This window comes from Podarcis filfolensis (assembly GCF_964270895.1).
Source record: "Podarcis filfolensis genome assembly, chromosome: 2".
Lineage (NCBI taxonomy): Eukaryota > Metazoa > Chordata > Lepidosauria > Squamata > Lacertidae > Podarcis > Podarcis filfolensis.
In genome coordinates, this window is record NC_139605.1 from 56,704,585 (window position 1) to 56,722,309 (window position 17,725).

The 17,725-nt window shown below is 43.8% G+C and overlaps 3 protein-coding genes across 13 annotated transcripts in view; 2 read left to right on the forward strand and 1 right to left on the reverse strand.

Annotated features, from left to right (window-relative positions):
- SNCB (synuclein beta) overlaps positions 1-3,025 on the forward strand; it is a 40,762-nt gene extending 37,737 nt beyond the window's left edge. For all 3 annotated transcript variants that reach the window (XM_083603950.1, XM_083603951.1, XM_083603952.1), the window contains exons 5-6: positions 1,447-1,536; positions 2,237-3,025. In XM_083603950.1, coding sequence (XP_083460076.1) covers positions 1,447-1,536; positions 2,237-2,269 — 123 coding nt within the window. In that variant the 3' untranslated portion in view covers positions 2,270-3,025. The remainder of the gene's footprint in view (positions 1-1,446; positions 1,537-2,236) is intronic.
- Positions 3,026-9,869: 6,844 nt separating this feature from the next.
- LOC310758016 (glutamate dehydrogenase 1, mitochondrial-like) lies at positions 9,870-17,559 on the reverse strand. Of its 8 annotated transcripts, none has more exons than XR_014545616.1 (6): positions 16,316-16,432; positions 14,564-14,644; positions 13,411-13,478; positions 10,531-10,593; positions 10,218-10,297; positions 9,870-10,177 (listed from the first exon to the last, which is right to left on the reverse strand). XR_014545616.1 is itself a non-coding variant. In XM_083603958.1 (6 exons), exons 1-5 carry the CDS (start codon positions 17,549-17,551, stop codon positions 10,232-10,234), a joined length of 495 nt encoding a protein of 164 aa, XP_083460084.1. In that variant the 5' UTR covers positions 17,552-17,559; the 3' UTR covers positions 9,870-10,177; positions 10,218-10,231. The 8 variants fall into 8 exon arrangements, 3 of the variants coding, with proteins under 3 accessions (XP_083460084.1, XP_083460085.1, XP_083460086.1); XR_014545618.1 differs by lacking the exon at positions 16,316-16,432 and adding an exon at positions 15,649-16,288; XM_083603958.1 differs by lacking the exon at positions 16,316-16,432 and adding an exon at positions 17,335-17,559.
- GPRIN1 (G protein regulated inducer of neurite outgrowth 1) overlaps positions 16,531-17,725 on the forward strand; it is a 57,917-nt gene continuing 56,722 nt past the window's right edge. The window contains exon 1 of one of the 2 annotated variants that reach the window (XM_083603877.1): positions 16,531-16,926. The gene's annotated coding sequence lies outside the window, so the exon portion shown is untranslated. Of the gene's footprint in view, positions 17,079-17,725 lie in introns of both variants that reach the window. The other variant, XM_083603878.1, reaches the window with a different exon arrangement.

The window sequence follows — 17,725 nt, forward strand, 5'->3', positions numbered from 1 at the left end:
GCGAGGCCGTGGCCAAAGGTGGCTTTAATCCAAAGAAATTTCAAAGTGAGGATGGATATTATCCCCCTTCACTGCAGTGGGGTAGGGGAGTGTTTTGACTCTTGATGCCCTCTGGTCTTCCTTGGAGAAGACGACACTGATTGCCTGAGTGCTCTCCCACCCTGTCCCATTGGGGCAACACTTGTGGGGGGGTTTCCCGCCAAGGCGTCCCTGTGCAGATCTGCCATGACCATATTTCATGCAGCGAGGAGCTGTATGACATTTTGTTTGAAAACCTAGGAGGGAAGTGAGCATAGACAGTGGTACTGAATCTCTTCCTCTTATTTGGCACTCTATGGAAGTGGTCCAGACTTCAAACTCCCACTGACGTTAGTCATGCAGGAAAGAGGCAAAGTGTGCTGTAAGGGGACAAATTATCCCTGCCAATGCAGCCAAGCTACTAATCAGAACAAGACAAGCTCTGAGAGGTCTCTCTGTTCCACTCTCCCAATGCTTGACTTGCCATAATGGGTGGCGACTGCTGTTTGGCTCTCATAAAATGCTGGAGTCTGCCTGTGATGAAGACAGTAAGTCACCTGGGGTTTGAAAAGAGAGGACCTCCCTCCTCCCCAAATGAAAAGTGGAGATGGTCTTCCCAGCCCCAGAGGGACCTATTCCTGTACTACCTGTCCTCCTACAGTAGATTCTAATCCCCAAAGTTCGAGGAGAGAGGAGCCTATAAGAATGGGACTACTTTAATACAGAGCATGAAGGCAGTTATTCTTCCAAGGTGGTGAGTCTTGAAGGCAGCTGGCCAAACCTGCAAGAACAAGACCTGAGAATCCAGAGAGGCATTCCAAGAAAGCTCCTGAGTAATTAATTGTTAGAAAAAAACATCTTAGGGACTGATGCCTATAAACCTGCCTGGGACTTTGCAGAAAATAAGGCCTGCCTCTCTGCAGCTGTAAAAACACTTGCAACAGAGTCAGAATGAGTGTCAGCAAAGCTAAAGGGTAGGTAGCAACAACTGGCAGTCCTTGGGCTAAACCCTGTCCTCATCTGCACTCTCCCTCCAGGTGCATATCCAAAGGCAAAAAGCTATGTGACCATAGGACTAGTTATTAGGGCCCTATCACTGCAGAGGTGGACTCCGGCCCTTGACTTCTCCTTTTCAACTAATATACTAATTATATTAGTATTCAACTGATTAAGTAGGGTTGTTAGGGGCCGCTGGGCTTGCTTACTTCTCCTTTCCATAGTGTCAGGAATGCTCAGTGCTATGAAGTACTTGCTCTTTTTTGTTCTTAGTAAAAGTTTTCTAAAATATTACTGTAAAAGGTGCTCACATCTTACAGTACACCTCCCACAGCATCTGCAGCTTGCTGATTTTGACTCTGCTGGGCTTTCTAGAAGAGACACATGGGAAAGACACTGTCAGTGCTTAATAAGATGTTATTCTTTCCACAGCCTGAGGAGGTTGGTCAGGAAGCTGTGGAGGAGCCACTGATAGAGCCACTGTTGGAACCTGAGGGTGAGAACTACGAAGAACCCCCGCAGGTGAGTGGAAAAATTAAGGCAACCTGATGAACAAATGGGGGGGGGGATGCTGGGAAATAAAGTATCTTGGCCTCCCACCAGCCCCCTGTGAAACAGACCCGCACACGTCCTAACAACTGATGCAGGATGGGTGTGGTCTCCATTAAGAGGTCACAAGCAAGCAGGTGGTGAGGAAAGGGGAAATACTATAGTATGCATGCAAAATGTTGTAAGTCCCAGGTTCAATCCTGGCATCTCTAGGTAGGGTGGGGAGAGACTCCTGCCTGCAACCTTGGAGAGACCTGAAACCCAATGTAGACAATATTGAGCTTTGATAGACTACTGGTCTTGTGTACTGGGAGGCTTCATTGGGAATTTGAGGAAGCAAACTGGTTGTATGGTCATGCAGGAGAGTAGAGTAGCTGCATTCACAGCAGCTCTTACTGGTCTAATCTGTGCAGATAAATGTAACTGAACAGAATGTGGGAAAGGCTGTATGTTTGAGTTGGTTAGGGCCCAGCTTGGGGACAGCTATAACGTATGGTGGTTAATGCAATTGGCACAGCCAACCTAACAGGAGCTTAGCAAGGGCAATATAGGAGTAAGCCCAGGGCCTGTATCTCAGGTAAGCTTATCCATGTGGGGTCTACCTGGTCACCTCCAGTGCTGGGTTGTTCTGACTCACATCCTCGTTTCACTTCATGACATTTATTCTTTTCAGGAGGAATATCAGGAATACGAGCCGGAAGCATAATGGCTACCCCTGTTCCCGACACTTCCACCAGCAGCACAATAACAATAATGACCCTCCCCCTCCCATCCCTCCTCCACCTCTCCAAAGGAAGGCCTTGATGCAGATGGCAATGGAGAGGAGCCCCAACACCCCATCCTGTCATGAGTTCTTCCTCCAGTTCTGCTCCAAGGGACCTCATCGGGATCTGTGTTTTATGTATCGTGGTCTTTAGCATTAAGAGAAGAATTCTGAAGGCAAACCCTGGCTGCAGCGGTTTGTGTGCGCGCACATTTGCGAGCCCAGCCTTACTGCCCTGTCTCCCTCCCAGCGCAGTAAGGCCAGGCTTCCTTGTGCCAGTAAGAAGCATGTTGTATCTTCTCCGTTTTTAAGCAGAGCATTCCATCACCTCGGCCAGGACCCTGCATTGGGCCTGCTGTACATTTGCTTGCACGTGAATCACGCCAACTCCGCTTCATTACCATTGGTGGAACTTTTTTTTATATCTCTGAATGGATTGTTTACGCCTTTGTGATCTGTCCCTTTCCTGAGCCCCCGCCCCTGGCCTTGTAACAGAGACTCCCTGATTTTGACGGTTCAGAAGTTGTGTCTGTGTATCCCAAACAAAAGGAATACCCTCCCTCTCCTGCCCCCAGCGCTCTGTGTTGTGACTGTGGCATGGATATATACCTCCCACTGTCGCTGTGTGTGCAATCCTGGGGCAACTGCCAGTGACACAGCTGCCCCTGTGTCCATGAATAAAGCCAACTCTTGTCTGTACCTTCTTGTCTGCCTCCACATTGTTCACAAGTCAAGAGGAAAGCAGTTGCCTTGCTGTGTGCTGCAACCAGGGGTGGCTTTTATAGACCAGGTCTCCTGTAGCTACTCTGAAACAGTGCAATAAATATATCCTAGGACTAGGAAGAGGCATCGCTTCTAGTAAGGAAAAAGTAAAAACAGATTCAACACCTGTGAAGGCTCAAGTATAGGTACCCAGATGCAAAGGACAACAAGGTTCCTTTTAATATTTAAAATGAAACAGGCATTTCAGCAAATACAACCTTGGAAAGAGATCAAAAATAAAACTGATAGTGTTATAAAGGCTTTTATAGATACCTACAATGTGACCACCCTTAGGAAAACTGTGTACAGTTTGGGCCAACACATTTCAAAAAAAGATATTGTGAAGTGAGAAAACAGGCAGAAAAGCATAACAGAAATAACTGGGGCTGGAACTCCTATAAGGAAAGGCTACATTTGGAGCTTGGAGGGTTTTTTATTTTTAAAAAAGCAAGTAAGGGGAGATCAACATTTATCAAATTATGCAAAGTTTGGAGAAAATAGGCAAAACTTTCTCCCTCTCCTAACATTAGAACCCAGGATCACCCAACAAAGTTTTAGGATGGGAAAAGGATGTGCTTCTTCGCACAGTGCATAGTTAATTTATGAAATATGCTACTACAGGATGAGATTGCTACTAGCGTTATAGCTTTAAATGGGGATTTGTGGAGGACAAGTCTTATCAATGGCTATAAGCCATGGTCACTATATGCTACCTCCAGTTGCAGAAAGTGTACGCCTTTGAATTAGCAGTTGTTAGGGAATAACTATAAAAAGGTTAAGGGACCCCTGACCATTAGGTCTAGTCACAGATGACTCTGGGGTTGCGGTGCTCATCTCGCTTTACTGGCCGAGGGAGCCGGCATACAGCTTCCGGGTCATGTGGCCAGCATGACTAAGCTGCTTCTGGTGAACCAGAGCAGCGCATGGAAACACCGTTTACCTTCCCGCTGTACTTCCTACTTGCACTTTGATGTGCTTTTGAACTGCTAGGTTGGCAGGAGCAGGGACCGAACAACAGGAGCTCACCCCGTCGTGGGGATTCAAACCGTGACCTTCTGATCAGCAAGCCCTAGGCTCTGTGGTTTAACCCACAGCGCCACCCACTATGGGAGAGGGTTATTGCTTTTGTGTACTGCTTGTAGGTTCCCACAAGGGGTCTACTTGTCCACTGAAGGTTGCAGGATGCTGGATAGATAAACCTTTAGTCTGATGGACCAGGCAGAGCTGTCTCAAGGCCAGGACAACCTCCCCAGGCCTGGTGCCAGCAGTTCTACTGCCTAGACCAGGACTGCCACCTCCCAAGAGCAACACTGGGAGGTAGGAGGTGGAAGAAGACTAACTCGCTGGCACAGCCACCACTACAGCAGCAGCAAAATGTTCGTCTGGAGAGGTCACTGCACCATCACCATGAAGAGGAGGAGTGTCAGAGATACTGGGAAATGAAAGCAGAAGGGGAGCCTACACAGTGTGATTTGCCTCAGGCCCTGCACCTGCAAGGCTCTTAGGTTAAGCTGCACCTGCCAAAATTTGGTCTCTTACACATCAGTACTTAAAAAGATACAGGAACCTTTTCAATCTTTACATCTAGTGAACCTAACACTAAGGCAGCTGCTGAGAGTGTTTCAGGCACTAATTACTACATGTTCAAGTGCAGTGCTGTCCATGTAGCAGATGAGGGAAGACAGGATGTACAACTCTTGCTGAGTAAGGTATTCAATGTACCTCTCTGTACATTTGGGAAAAGTGAAATGCCCACTCAAAAGCTGTTGTTCAGGCAGGCTGCAACAGAGGGAATAAATTCTGTGCTTCTGAAAATTGAAAGATGTTTAATATAACACAGTTTTGTTGGATGCATCCTTTTCAAGTATGGGCTCTCTTCTGTGATGGTTAATCTCTGCTAAGCTGCCCAGCCAACACTGGTATCATTGCTACAATAAATGTTAGAAAAGGCTTCTGGAGGCAGACAATTTTTGCATGGTTTTGGTCTATTAGAGATTGCACAAATCTCTAGCCATATATATTAAAATCCTTTTAAATAAAACACACAAATATTAGAACCAACCTAACGCTATGCCCCTTATCAATAGCAAAGGTCTTCTGGATAAACAAGTCTAAGTCTCTTCCACCATGGCCCATGTTCCAACCTCTTATTTTGATTTTACCAGTGCCTGCACATATAGCAGTCCACATTTTTTCAGAGCTTTCAAACACTCAAGTCGGCTAATGAGGCCTGGCTTTACTTAGTACATGCTATGTTGATTATTGGCTTAATGTGCTGTGTAACAGTTCACAGCTATTAACTGTGGTTTTCAGTAAAGCACCCACAAATTTGTCTGATGCACATACACCACGGTCATAGTGGTGGCACACATGCATACATAAAAAAAATTTAATATCAAGCTACCTGGGTGATGTCCCCAGTAAACATTTCCAAATGCGTAATTTCACACTTAGAACTACTGCATTTTATGCATTTTTTCAATTGAAGTCAGTTTATCTGCATAACTCAACCCCTAACCTAAGGTCTTTCTCTAAGACCATCAGATAAAACACTGAATAAAATACTCCTAAGAGACCAGAAATATAATTTCCTTTATTCATTCAGTATCTGTGCTGATAATACCTACGGTATATTTTTCCATTTATTAGTGATTTGCTAACAATGGTCATAATATGTAGTATGGGAAGAGGAATGAAGCAAAAATACTACATTCTGAGAATTGGAAAAAATTGGCGTCCACAGTGAAGGCCATTGATGTAGATCACAGGGTAGGAAAACTCACAGTGTGAAGGGTGGTGACTCATGCTGTGAGTTGTTCTAATTTAAACCATAAGAGTGGGAAAGTTGCTGTGGGAATGCCAATCCTTGTAACAAGCACAGTGTCTAGACAAGCTTACAGCCATTCAGCAAAAAATGCACACTGCAAGTAGTGCCATAAATGAGCATGTTAACAAAATGTTACAGTCACTGCCAGATACATTGCTACAGAGGTAATACCTTCTTGTCTGCTCCCGCTCCAAGTCCATTTACGCGATCTGGGTTTTTTTTCTGAGTCCTATAGGTGTTCAGAAAAAACACCCTTGGATAAAAAGCAGCGGAGAAGAGTACCTGTACAATTTCATTGTACCACGAAAGGAGGAAGAGCATTAGCAGAGTTCTTAACTAACGGGCAGTAAGTTCGTGGCCTTGATAGAGTATATTTGTAAATTGCTCTAAGATACAAATACATGTTAATACTGCACACTGCTAGCATGCCAATAGATGACTTCAAGCACAGTGAAAATCCATAGTTATTAAGAACTTTTACAGAATGCACAAACTTACATATAAGTCTGGTTCCCTGTGCACTGAACGGCCAGCACACAGAATTGCAGAAATTCAGACACACATAATGCGCAGCTGAGAAGCTACCTCATATCTTGCCTATTCTGGCACTAGCGGCTTCCCCTTTTCCATTCTACAGGCAACTGGGATGGGACACTGCTAGAAGGAAGTCTACTTGGAGGGAAGAAAGGGTTTGCTTTCTTCTTCAGCCCAAAGAAAGTTTAGGTTCAAGTGGCATTAACTAATTTGACATCTGCAACGACAGCCTGATCTATCAGACTGAAAGTGGCCTGATACTTTGCTTCTATTAGTAGAAAAGCAATCCCTGTTGGAGAGCAACCAGAGCCAAGCTGCCCAGATTGCAAAGCAAGGTCACAAGCAAAGGAGGAAAGTCTGAACTAATGAAGCCAGTATTAGTTTATTGTGGGAAGAGGGTTGAGTCTACCAAGTCTGCTTTCCTACTAAGCTTTTGGCTGGAAAAAAGGCACACTGTATAGCCTCACTATGGTTATATGCAGAGTCCATCTCAAAAAGCAATTCTGGATTTTTAAGGCCAATGTGAAGATGTTTGAACAAGGAACTATATTAGAGAGAATGCAAACATACATAAAGAGCTAACCAATGTTTTTACAGGGACTAGGTGAATAAAGTGATGGTTTGCAAACATCCCTAAGATTAATAGATTGATTCATATTTCATTCGAAGACTTCAAACAATGGAAATTCTATACATTCATTTCTTGGAATATTATTTCCAGGTCTCTTGTGATCATTACTCTTAAAGCATCCTACCACTGATGCTGCTGTATAAATAAATATCACATCACTATGCATATCAATATCCAAAACGATTAATACAGCTGCCTGGTAGCTGAGAATAATCCTAGAAAGTATTGTTCCTAAGCAAGATGAAGAGACTCCAGTCCATGAAAGCTGTTCTTGGTCCAAATCATGCAAGGAACATCTCTGGATTCAGATTCCAGTTCTGGCACATTAGCCAAAAACTTCTTATCAGCCAGTGTGGTGCATTCCCAGCACACAAACCAGCAGCAGTGAGGCAGTCAACAGTGCCTCCTCCTGCACTAAGCCATTTGCCATGCTGACTGCAATGTCTTTCTGGGGTGATTTCTGCAGCATGACTGAGCAGTTAAGCTCAGGGCGACAGCAAACAACACTTCTTCCCAACACTCCAAGTTGTATGGAGGGTGCATGTCACCAGAAGCACTGGTTGTTTTCCAGTGATGTATTCACTGAATCTGCTGGAAAGGATCCTTCCTCCAGCTTTACCATAAGAAACGCAGCAGACAAGCACAAACCTTTTCAGCAAGCAGCAGAACCTGGCACACCTGCTACCAATTAAATAGGCCCCAAGCCGCTAAAATGTGACAAGGCTTGTGATCAGCCAGCCAAATCTGCTGAAATTCAGATTAGCACAGGATGCTTCATTTCAGTAAAATCATGAAGTAAACTGATACTAAGGTCTCCACTAGCCACTCAATCTTATGTTCACGTTCCAAAGAGATTGCAGATGTATTGGAAAGGGTTCAATAAAGAACTGAGGATAGATGTACAGAAGTAAGGATTCATATGCAAACATTTTCCTCCACAGTGAAGTGAATTCTTGTAGTTATCTCACAATGGAATTTTTATGGGCATCCCATTGTTTTCAGAATTATTCAATACATCCAATCACAGCCCAGTCCAACCATATGGGGGGAAAATCAAGCCTGTCCAAATCATGCTAATCTGCAATCATAACATAGATGCCAAAACATTCACAAGACTAGCTCCATGGTTCAAAAATAACCTCCCTCGCTCTCTAGTGAGCATATGATATCGCTAATCTGCTCCAAACAACAGCTCTTCAATCCAGTGTGTAAGGCTGAAGCTGGATAACTGCAGGTGACAATGTACAGAAAAACTATGTACCAGCTGGGAGAGAGGAGGAGCTGTCCAGTACAGTAAAGCTCAAAGCGACACGGCCCAAATTTGACATTACCTATGGCATATGTGGCATTCCTATCAGTCACCATTTACAACTGTGATGATGAGAAGTGCCCATCCAGTATGAAACAAAGTTAAACTTGAACCAACAACATGGATGAACAGAAACACCATAAGTAATTAGCAAGTAGTGAGTTAAAATTCCAGCCAATAAATTTGTTAGAAGAGCAATACTGGGACGACAATCTTTCAGAGTAGGTTTTAAAAGCTGAACTGTTCCATAGGGCCAATAATCTTCACATCACTGGTAAACCAAAAGACAATAGATCACAGTTACAATGTGAATCTTTTCCAAACCTCCAATCCCCATTGTCTAGGAGCAGCAGGTTCCTCTTTCTTGTCATTCATCCTCCCTGAATCACAGTTACAGGGTGCCATAGCTGCCTCCAGCTTTTGCTGTGTCCTAAGCCTACTGCAATATGAGAAGCAGCCTTCAGCCAACAGGCAAACTGACTGGATATCATTGTACAAACAATAGTAACTTCAGCAGGCTGACTAGACGACACATGTGTGATGTTGTTTCTGGACAAACACTTCATTGGCACCTATTTACTCAGCCTTGCAAGCATACTTGCAACAAATTCAATCCTTTTGAGCAAGCAGCCTCACCAGTAAAGAATATGCCATTAAAGACCCCACAGCCACACAAGTGTACTGATGCTCATAGAGCCAAGGCTAATATCTTCTTTTCTTATCCAGAGCTTTGGATACATACAACCTGTACCAAGAGCTCTCCAACCCTTCAAATGTTGTTAAGACAAAAAATGCAGTAAGATGTCCTCTGGCCAGCTATGAGGATGGACATAGGCTAAAACCAAAGGTGTGACTGATTCTAGAGCTCTGCTGGACGTGGGTGAGAAACAGTAACTTGACTGCTCTAATTGAGATTCTGACAACAGGAAGGTTGGCTCAGTATCTTGTATCAAGCAAGAGTATGTGGAGATTTACTAACATATTCTGAGAAAATGCTGTGACTCAGGCAACAGCAAGCCTTTAGTATAGCTGTGGAAAAAAGAGATTCAGGTACTAGGAATGCAAATGAAGGGTACACCACAACTAGGGTGCAACACAAGAGAGAACAGAAAACATTAGTGTGGATTTTCTATTGTGGCATTTAAATAGAGTATGTATATGGGGAGTATAGTGCAGATAATGCTTGCTAGGACAAGCCTGCAATAAAATATGTGCACAAACTCAGGATCTCTCCTTTATGGCAGGAAGAAATAAAGTAGATTCACTTGCAAAGATGGTTCTCATCTGCAGGAGAGGCCACTGAACAGACGGAAAAGCACCATTACCACAGTCCAAGAAGCAATTAAATGTTTAGGACCAAATATTGAGCTAGCTACAATATGGACATAACCCTGAAACAAGGAGATCAGGGCATTCCAAGCATGTGGTAAAGGCAAGCCACATGAAATAAAAGAATAAGACATTAAACTCTAACAGATGGTTAATTTGAACAGCTACAGTGTATAATTCAGTAAATCAACAGCTTCTCCAAACGGCTGGCACCATCTACAGGTCTAAAAAAGAACAGCTCTCCAAATAAATATCAAGGAAATTGGGAACAGGAAAGGGAGGAGTAAGATGTAAACAGAAGGGAAAGCTTCCAGAAATTCACAGCGACACCTCAGGTCTCTTCGCTCACTGTGATGTTCTAACTTCTCACAGGTAACACACACTTTTTCCTCTTCAGGCAACAGACAGAAGGTCAATAGGATGGTAGTCTCAAGAAGTGAAACTTGACTCACTGTAAACCTTAAACCTTAAAGCCTTAAAAGGTTTTAAGGTTTAAAACCTTAAAAGACTTTTTCAACGGTGCAGTAACAGGCAACAGTCCAAGCCTACGTTATACCTTGTGGCTGCACCCATGATTTTCTAGAAGATAAAACTTAAATAGAAATTAGCATGTCCCAGTACTCTTGTCCTAAGCCAAAACTTAAAAAATGGTGGGTTACAAGGAATTAATGCCAATGAGCACTATTCTGATGATATTATAATGAATGTTATAGAAGAATAGAGAAGGATATTAGAGAGGTATCTGTAGGATAGTGATGGCTGTCCTGTGAAAATAGTGAAAAGAGAAAAATATTGAGTGAATAGACACCTACCTTGGCTGAACATTCCATGGTGAAAGCTAATCCTGAGTGTACAATTCCTTTCTCTGAGGCACCCTATAAGAAAAAAAAAACACTGTGTGGTTTTTAGTTGTATTTGTATTGCTTTTATTTCTTCAATTGTATTTTATTTTATTGTAATTGCAATACAATATCTAAGTAATAAAATCAGCAGTAAAAATAAAATTGAAAACCATACAGTGTCTAGCACGGCAAATTAAAAATGCTAAAAGAGGTAGAAAAATCATTAAGCCAAGATGCCCAGCAATTTGGAAATGGTTTGGGCGGGGGAGTTTGAGAACCACTGCTCTAAGGACTAGGTGAAATTTATATACAGAAGACTGCACTGAACTACATATTTTAAATGGAGGAGGAATGTCATGGAGAATAGTATGCCCAACACACACATCCCCATCAAAATTCCAAGACTGTCTCAAACAGGGGAGACCTTGTAGGGCCCACATACAGTGGTACCTCAGGTTACAGACGCTTCAGGTTACAGACTCCACTAACCCAGAAATAGTACCTCGGGTTAAGAACTTTGCTTCAGGATGAGAACAGAAATCGTGTGGCGGTGGCGCTGCGGCACCGGGAGGCCCCATTAGCTAAAGTGGTACCTCAGGTTAAGAATAGTTTCCAGTTAAGAATGGACCTCCGGAACAAATTAAGTACTTAAACTGAGGTACCACTGTATCTCCTATGATTATGGGGCGGATATTCAGACTCTGTAATTTCTCTCCACACATTGATTGGGCAGAGCCTAATCTTTTACTCACTGTTATTGTCATAATGTTACAAACAATGCTGAGATGAGGAAAAAAGTAAGTAAAAAATAAAAGCTGTTCTACATGTTCCTGCTTGACTCAGTCTCAGAACTGAAGAGTCCCATCATGTTACTTATTGCATCTCTAACAGAAAGATCCATGCATTTCCAGTTCTAGTTCTGGCAGCTCTTGATTAGATTGCTTCAAGAGCCTCCAGAATAAATCACTTGTGATCCGTTGCTAGGGATATTCTCGTACAGGGAAAACTGGTTGCTTGCAAACCTGAACACACTACAATTTTTCTCCTTTTGCCAGCTTTGTGCAGTAGGGAACAGAAGTGGCTTGCTTGGAAAACTAGCTTCCCAGCAGATCACTGTTGGGTCACAGGAGGGAAAGGGCAGAAATTGCAGAGCTGCATTGTGGAAACATACTAGCGGAGCCAATTCAGTGCTTCTTCTGGCGCATTTGCATCATGCCAACCTCTCTACTACCTCACCGCCTCCTTCCAGGCGAGCAGCAAGGATCTACCTGACAGGAAGCTAGCACAGCTGCTCTGCCCCAGTGAGATGCTTCTGTTAGGAAGCTCACCCAATATAAAAAGAGTGGATTTGATCAGTCAGCTACTACCTAGTCAGAATATTGACATACACTTGCTGCATGCTTAATAAATGCATATAAGCACATCAGTCTGGTCAAACGAGGAGCATTCTCCATTGTAAGTTGTTTCTCAATAGTAGCCGAGATGAGGATATTGCAAGGCACTTTGAGGATGCTGCTTTCAAGCTTCTAAGCTTTTCGAAATTCAACTATAGTGTCATGATTGTGGAGTGAGAAACACACTTCAGTTTGTCTAGCCTGACATCCAAGGCAGGAGTTTTAGGGATGCCTAACAGCAGGAAAAAAGCGATTAACCTTCCACTGAACCAATGTCTTAAAATGATAAGCTTTGAATTGCTCAGAAAGGCTTGTCCTTTGTCCCATAAGTGGACAGTGTTTCCTTTCTGCTATTGTTTACAGAAGGGCCCATATCTAAACCACTTGTATCATCTAACATTTTAACTTTCTCTTCACCAGCACTGGATTTAGGGCAGTGTGGATGGTCCGTCCCCCACAGGCATTGAGCCAAGGGGGTGTAAGTTTGAGAAGATTCATTTGGGGGCACTAAATTTTGGCCTCGAACAGGGCACCATATTGCAAAAGATTATCAAAGTCTGCCCCTGCTTTCATCAAAATATCAGTTGTATGAACGAACTTTTCCAAGGAAAAATCCACAGGAGCACCGAAAACCAAACATGACAACTTTGGTAAGAGTGTTCCCTTAGGATGAGAGCTACAGTCAAGACAAGAGCCAAATTGACAGCACAACCCGTTCCAGGTTAACTGCCAAGAATAAATAGGAGAAAGATGAATACAGAATGCATACACAGTAGCTGAGTTCTCCCCCCTGGAGCTCAGAGTTCAGCTCCTGCCTCAGCTGCCTCAGCTGATTTCTTCGAGGAAAATTTAAACTTGATTTATTGGGCAAGGAAAAACAATTCACAAAGACAACATTCCCCGAGGACCAGAGGGCTTCCCCTCTTAGTTTAATTTTCTTGGCAAGTTAATTAGAGTAAGCAAAGTATTCCTTGGGGGATTGCTCAGCAAACTTAATTCAATAGAGGTGACTTAGACACGGTTCCTGGTACATGAACAGCTAGCCAAGTTTTTTAACCTGAGGGAAGGATTGCTTAGGGGACAAACGTATTTCTCGAGGATTGAAGGGAAACTGGCAGGCTGCCATCTCCTAAACCTGCACAAACAAATGTGTTAGCAGGATACACATTCTGATGAAAAGCTGGTATCCAAGAGTCCACCACCCACCAAAAAAAATGTTAGTATTATTCACTTAATGATGCCACAAACAACAACAACAAATAATTTTGTGGAGTCCAGAGGGATAGCTATGTTATTCTGTTGCAGCATAAACAAGAATGCTATAGCACCCAAGACACAGAATAGCAATCACGTATTGATCTAGGATTTCAGTGATCAGGTTCAAATCCCCTCTTCAGCCAGCTATAAAGCACACAGGCTGACTCTTGGCTACCTGCTGTATTTCAGCCTAACCTACCTCATTGAGTTGTTGCGAGCGTAAAACGTGGGTGGGTGGGGGGGAATAGTGAATCCCGCCCTGAGTTCCTTGGAAGAAAAACACAGTACAAATATAGTAATTGGTTACAAAAGCTTTCATGGGCCACAACTCACTTTGTCAGAGGTCTAATGAAGTTACCGAACCAGGCACACACCCTGAATAACTTTTATAATGATTCCCAGGATTTCGCTGACTTCACATTGGATGCCAGTTACCATTCTTAACATTCAATTTGTGTCCCTTTATCCTCTTGCCTTGAGACAGACCTGTTCGACTTATGTAGATGGCAAAAAGGCATTGTTGGCAGATGCCAGTGTATATTATGTTAGAACACATGCATGTGAATAAGTCATTGATTGTATGGCTGATATTGTTGGCTCCAGGATAGTATTGCTCAGATAGATATGGGGACAAAGTTGACATGAGTATTTGTTCCTGGAACTTTATTTTCCTTGGGTACAGATGGGAAAGACCTCTGTCTGACACCTAGGGAGCTCTGCCAGTTAAGAGCAGATAGTACTCAGCGAGCTGAGAAAATAGTCTGACTTGGTATAAGGCAGCTTCTTATGCTCATGTGGGCTACAAACTTAATAAAATGTGTAACAGAGAAAAGCAAAAGATAGAAGCCAGAGGTAATTTCCTCCAACATTCCAATCTTCTCTCCATTTCATTCTGTCCTGTTTTCATCATCTCCACTCCATCAGTTCAAGAAATGCCAACAAAGACACTTCTATTGTGTACTTTAAGTACATAATACAATGCTTTTAAAACTGTTGGTCCCAGCATATTCCAGGGTGTGTCATACAAGAAATAACTTTCTTTCACTGGGCTGACAGCACACTATTACAGTTATATGAACCCTTTTGGAGATAGGCTTCCTCCCTTCCTCCCAAAATATATGTAAATTCTATTCAAATACACATTGCATATTTATACTGACATTAAATATGAAATATAACATATATATGTTGTAGAGGGGTCCCAGTTCAAAGTGTCTGAGAAGCACTGCATACTGTTTTTCTGAGATATGCATTAACTCTTCTGAGTATCTCATCCATACGGTATTACAGTAGTGCCACCTCCTAGCCTGTTGAGCCCATCCTAGTATTTTTCACATTTGGTGCAAACTTACCCACTACAGCACATTTGTATGTCATCAAAGCAGCCAAGGCCTTTACTTCATCAACAGTAACGGCACTGCTGTAATGAATCCCTGGGGAAAGATAAGAGAAACAAACAGGCACGTAGTCAGTGAATGTACAACAGAAATGTATCAATGTATTTGCATTGATAGTCCTCCCCACCTACTCCAGTTCCAAGGGTTCTGAGCAGCACATTAAAAAATGTACAATTTTCTGCTCATGGTGGGCACTGAATTTCTATCTATAAAAAAGAGATTGTAGTGTTGGCATAATTAGTTTGGAAGGATGTCATCAGATTAATATAAAGCAGCTCAGGCGATTGTAACTTCTGTGTTAGCTGGAGATACTTTGTTCCAGCCACATGTCATCACAATACAAAATAAAATAATTAGCAGGAATTAATTTTTCTAAAGTCAGCTTGGAATGATGACCTTATTTGATCCTGCTCCCCTTTTCGTAGGACACTGAGGATTAATGGGGGGGGGGATCTGATTAATTGATGAATAATCTAATGAAAAAGGGGGTGGGAGACCGGGAGACTGGACTTTTTAAAAAGGTGTCAAAGGACACATTCCTCCATACTATTTTAATACACACACCTGCTATTTGTCAGCATGCAACAAAGGTAAGTTCATGTGTCTTATGGTGTAGTGGTTTAAAAGCCAATCTCTAACACTGGGTATATTTGCAATCATTTGGTGTGTAGGACTGGTAAGACAGACATTACAAATATTACAATTTTATCCAAAATTTCTGTCTCCCCACCCCCAGGGTCCATTCCCATGGCTTCCCAAAATCAGAAGTGTTTTTATAATGCTAGTTCCAAAGCAGATGTCAGCTTCTGCCAAGTCCTTCTTTCTAAAACAACCCATCACTTTGTGATTGGATTACAAAAGAGCAATTTCTAGGATTGATGGGTGTAAAAAACTAAGACAGTGCTAAGGACCACAGACTAGGTAGCACAGCCCAACTGACAGTAGTGCCTCTATAGTGAGCTAGATGGTAGTATTAACCAAGTCAGAGAAAAGCAGGATGTACACCACAGTTCAAAGGAGTTCTACTCTTGGAACCATACTTATTCACATTCATTGCAGGATAGGAATCTTGTCGAGCTGTTGCCATAAGCGGCAAAAGCAAAGACAAATGCAGTTCACCAGTCCTGTGGCCTGCCAGGTGCTTGATCAACTCTCTCATGTTTTTGCAGTTCCACCCTTTCGTGGCTGGTTGGCTGTTTTGCCTGACGGTAACATGTCTGTCAGACCTTTTCCTTTGCTTGTAACAAACGCAAGTCAGTTACAGCAAACACAAATAGTCTTGTGACTCCTTAAAGACAAACATATTTGTTGCAACATAAACTTTTGTGGTCTAAAGTCCTCCTTTATCAGATACAGGATAACTGAAGGGAGCCACTTCACCTATCTGCTGACGTGTGGGGCCAGAACTCATTCCACAGTAACTGTGCAATCTTATGCATCTGCGCTCCGAATTAAGTTGCATGGTGGTCAGTGAGGCTCACTCTTAATAATCGCGTTTAGGATTTCACAAGGATGTTTTCAAATGCCGCTAGCTTCGTTTGGGAAGGTTTGCTTCTGAAACCCTTGCCAACAGAGGAAACCCCCAGGTTGTTACCCGCAGCCATGCTCCCCCTCCCTTTGCAGGGCAAGCGGTTCTGGCTGTGCTGGGCCCGGCAGGCCTGGATCACTTCCCAGTTGCCGCAATCCCTGCGGAAAGGGAAAGACCACCTCCAGGACGTGGCCGGAGTCCGCAGCTCCGGGTGGCCGGGAGGATCCCGTGAATCCGCTGCTCCCGCCAATTCTAGTCTTTGGGGGTGTGGAACCGCTTCACCAGCTTCACTCGCGGAATATGTCGACCATGCCCAAGCTGGGCTCTCTGCCCCGCGCGCCTTAGCGGCGTTCTTCCTTCCACCTGCGCAGCACGAGCGCTTTCCCGCAGGCGGCGGCGGCGGCTTCTCGTGGTCGCCATGGAAACGCGGCCTGGTGCCCCTGGAGCCTTGTCAGAAGCCTCTTGGGGCTGGTACCGCAAGTGGTCTACCCCACGGAGGCCGCTTCCCAAGGCAAAACCTTAACACCCCTTAACAACCACCGCATTCCGAGCAGGGGGAGTCAGAAGCCGACGTGGTATCCGCCAGCCGACGCGAGGGACCAGCGCCCTAAACTGAGGGGAAATGACGGGCGACCACGGCCTACCCTAGCCATTAGAAAGAGGATTAAAAAAAGGGCGGGAGTCTAACATATTGGTTTCCCGTTGGATAGGAATTTTGCCCAGTGGGGAAAGCAGGCGGGGAGAGGAAAGCCTGGCCACTGGAGAAGAAAACGAGGGAGCCGTGAAATGGGTGGGTCTTATGGACAGTTTGTGAAAGAAGGTGTTGAAATTCTGTTGAGGGGTGTAATTGAAGTGGGTGGGGAGGCGGTATCGATGAACTAGATTTAAATGCAATTCGGGGTGCAGTGGCAGAGATTGTATTCACCGAGCGGGTGAAGGAGAGTAAGTATGCAAAGTCCTCCCATTTCCATGCTGTTTCCTATATAACCATGAGGGCTAGTAGCTCTACTTATGAAAACAGGCGTTGGGGTGTGAGGCTTCGAAAGATCTGGGACCCTCAACAGTTTCCTTTGCTTATTCCATTCTTAATTCAGCGTTGTACAGATTGGAAAGTGGGAGGGCAGTTTTTAGGATGAATGTTCCTGATTCACTCATGTTCCAGAAGCAGGATTGTTAACTATGTTGTTTATTTGCTTACTTGTTATTGAAGGTGCAGCATTCTGCATCCACAACTGACAGAAATCAATAAAAACGTTTTCCATTACTTCCTCTGGATCAGCAGTGGAGAGCCTCAGGGCTTGGGGCCAAATGTGGCCCTCTTGGCTTTTTATATTTCCCCAGGCCACAACACTCACTGGCTCTGGCGCCCTTCTTGAGTGTCTTTCCTTGGCTGGAATGCGTCCTTGAATTGTCATAATGTTCCTTGCTTACCTGGATGGAGGACTGAGCGGGGTGTGGGAGCTTGTAGAAATTAGCCTGCTTTACTAAGATGACCTTTGCACCTGCTGCTCTGCACAGTTTTGCCTTTGACGAAGGCCAAGCCTATTGTTTGCGTGTGGCTCCTGGATGATTGCCCCGAAGTGAATGCG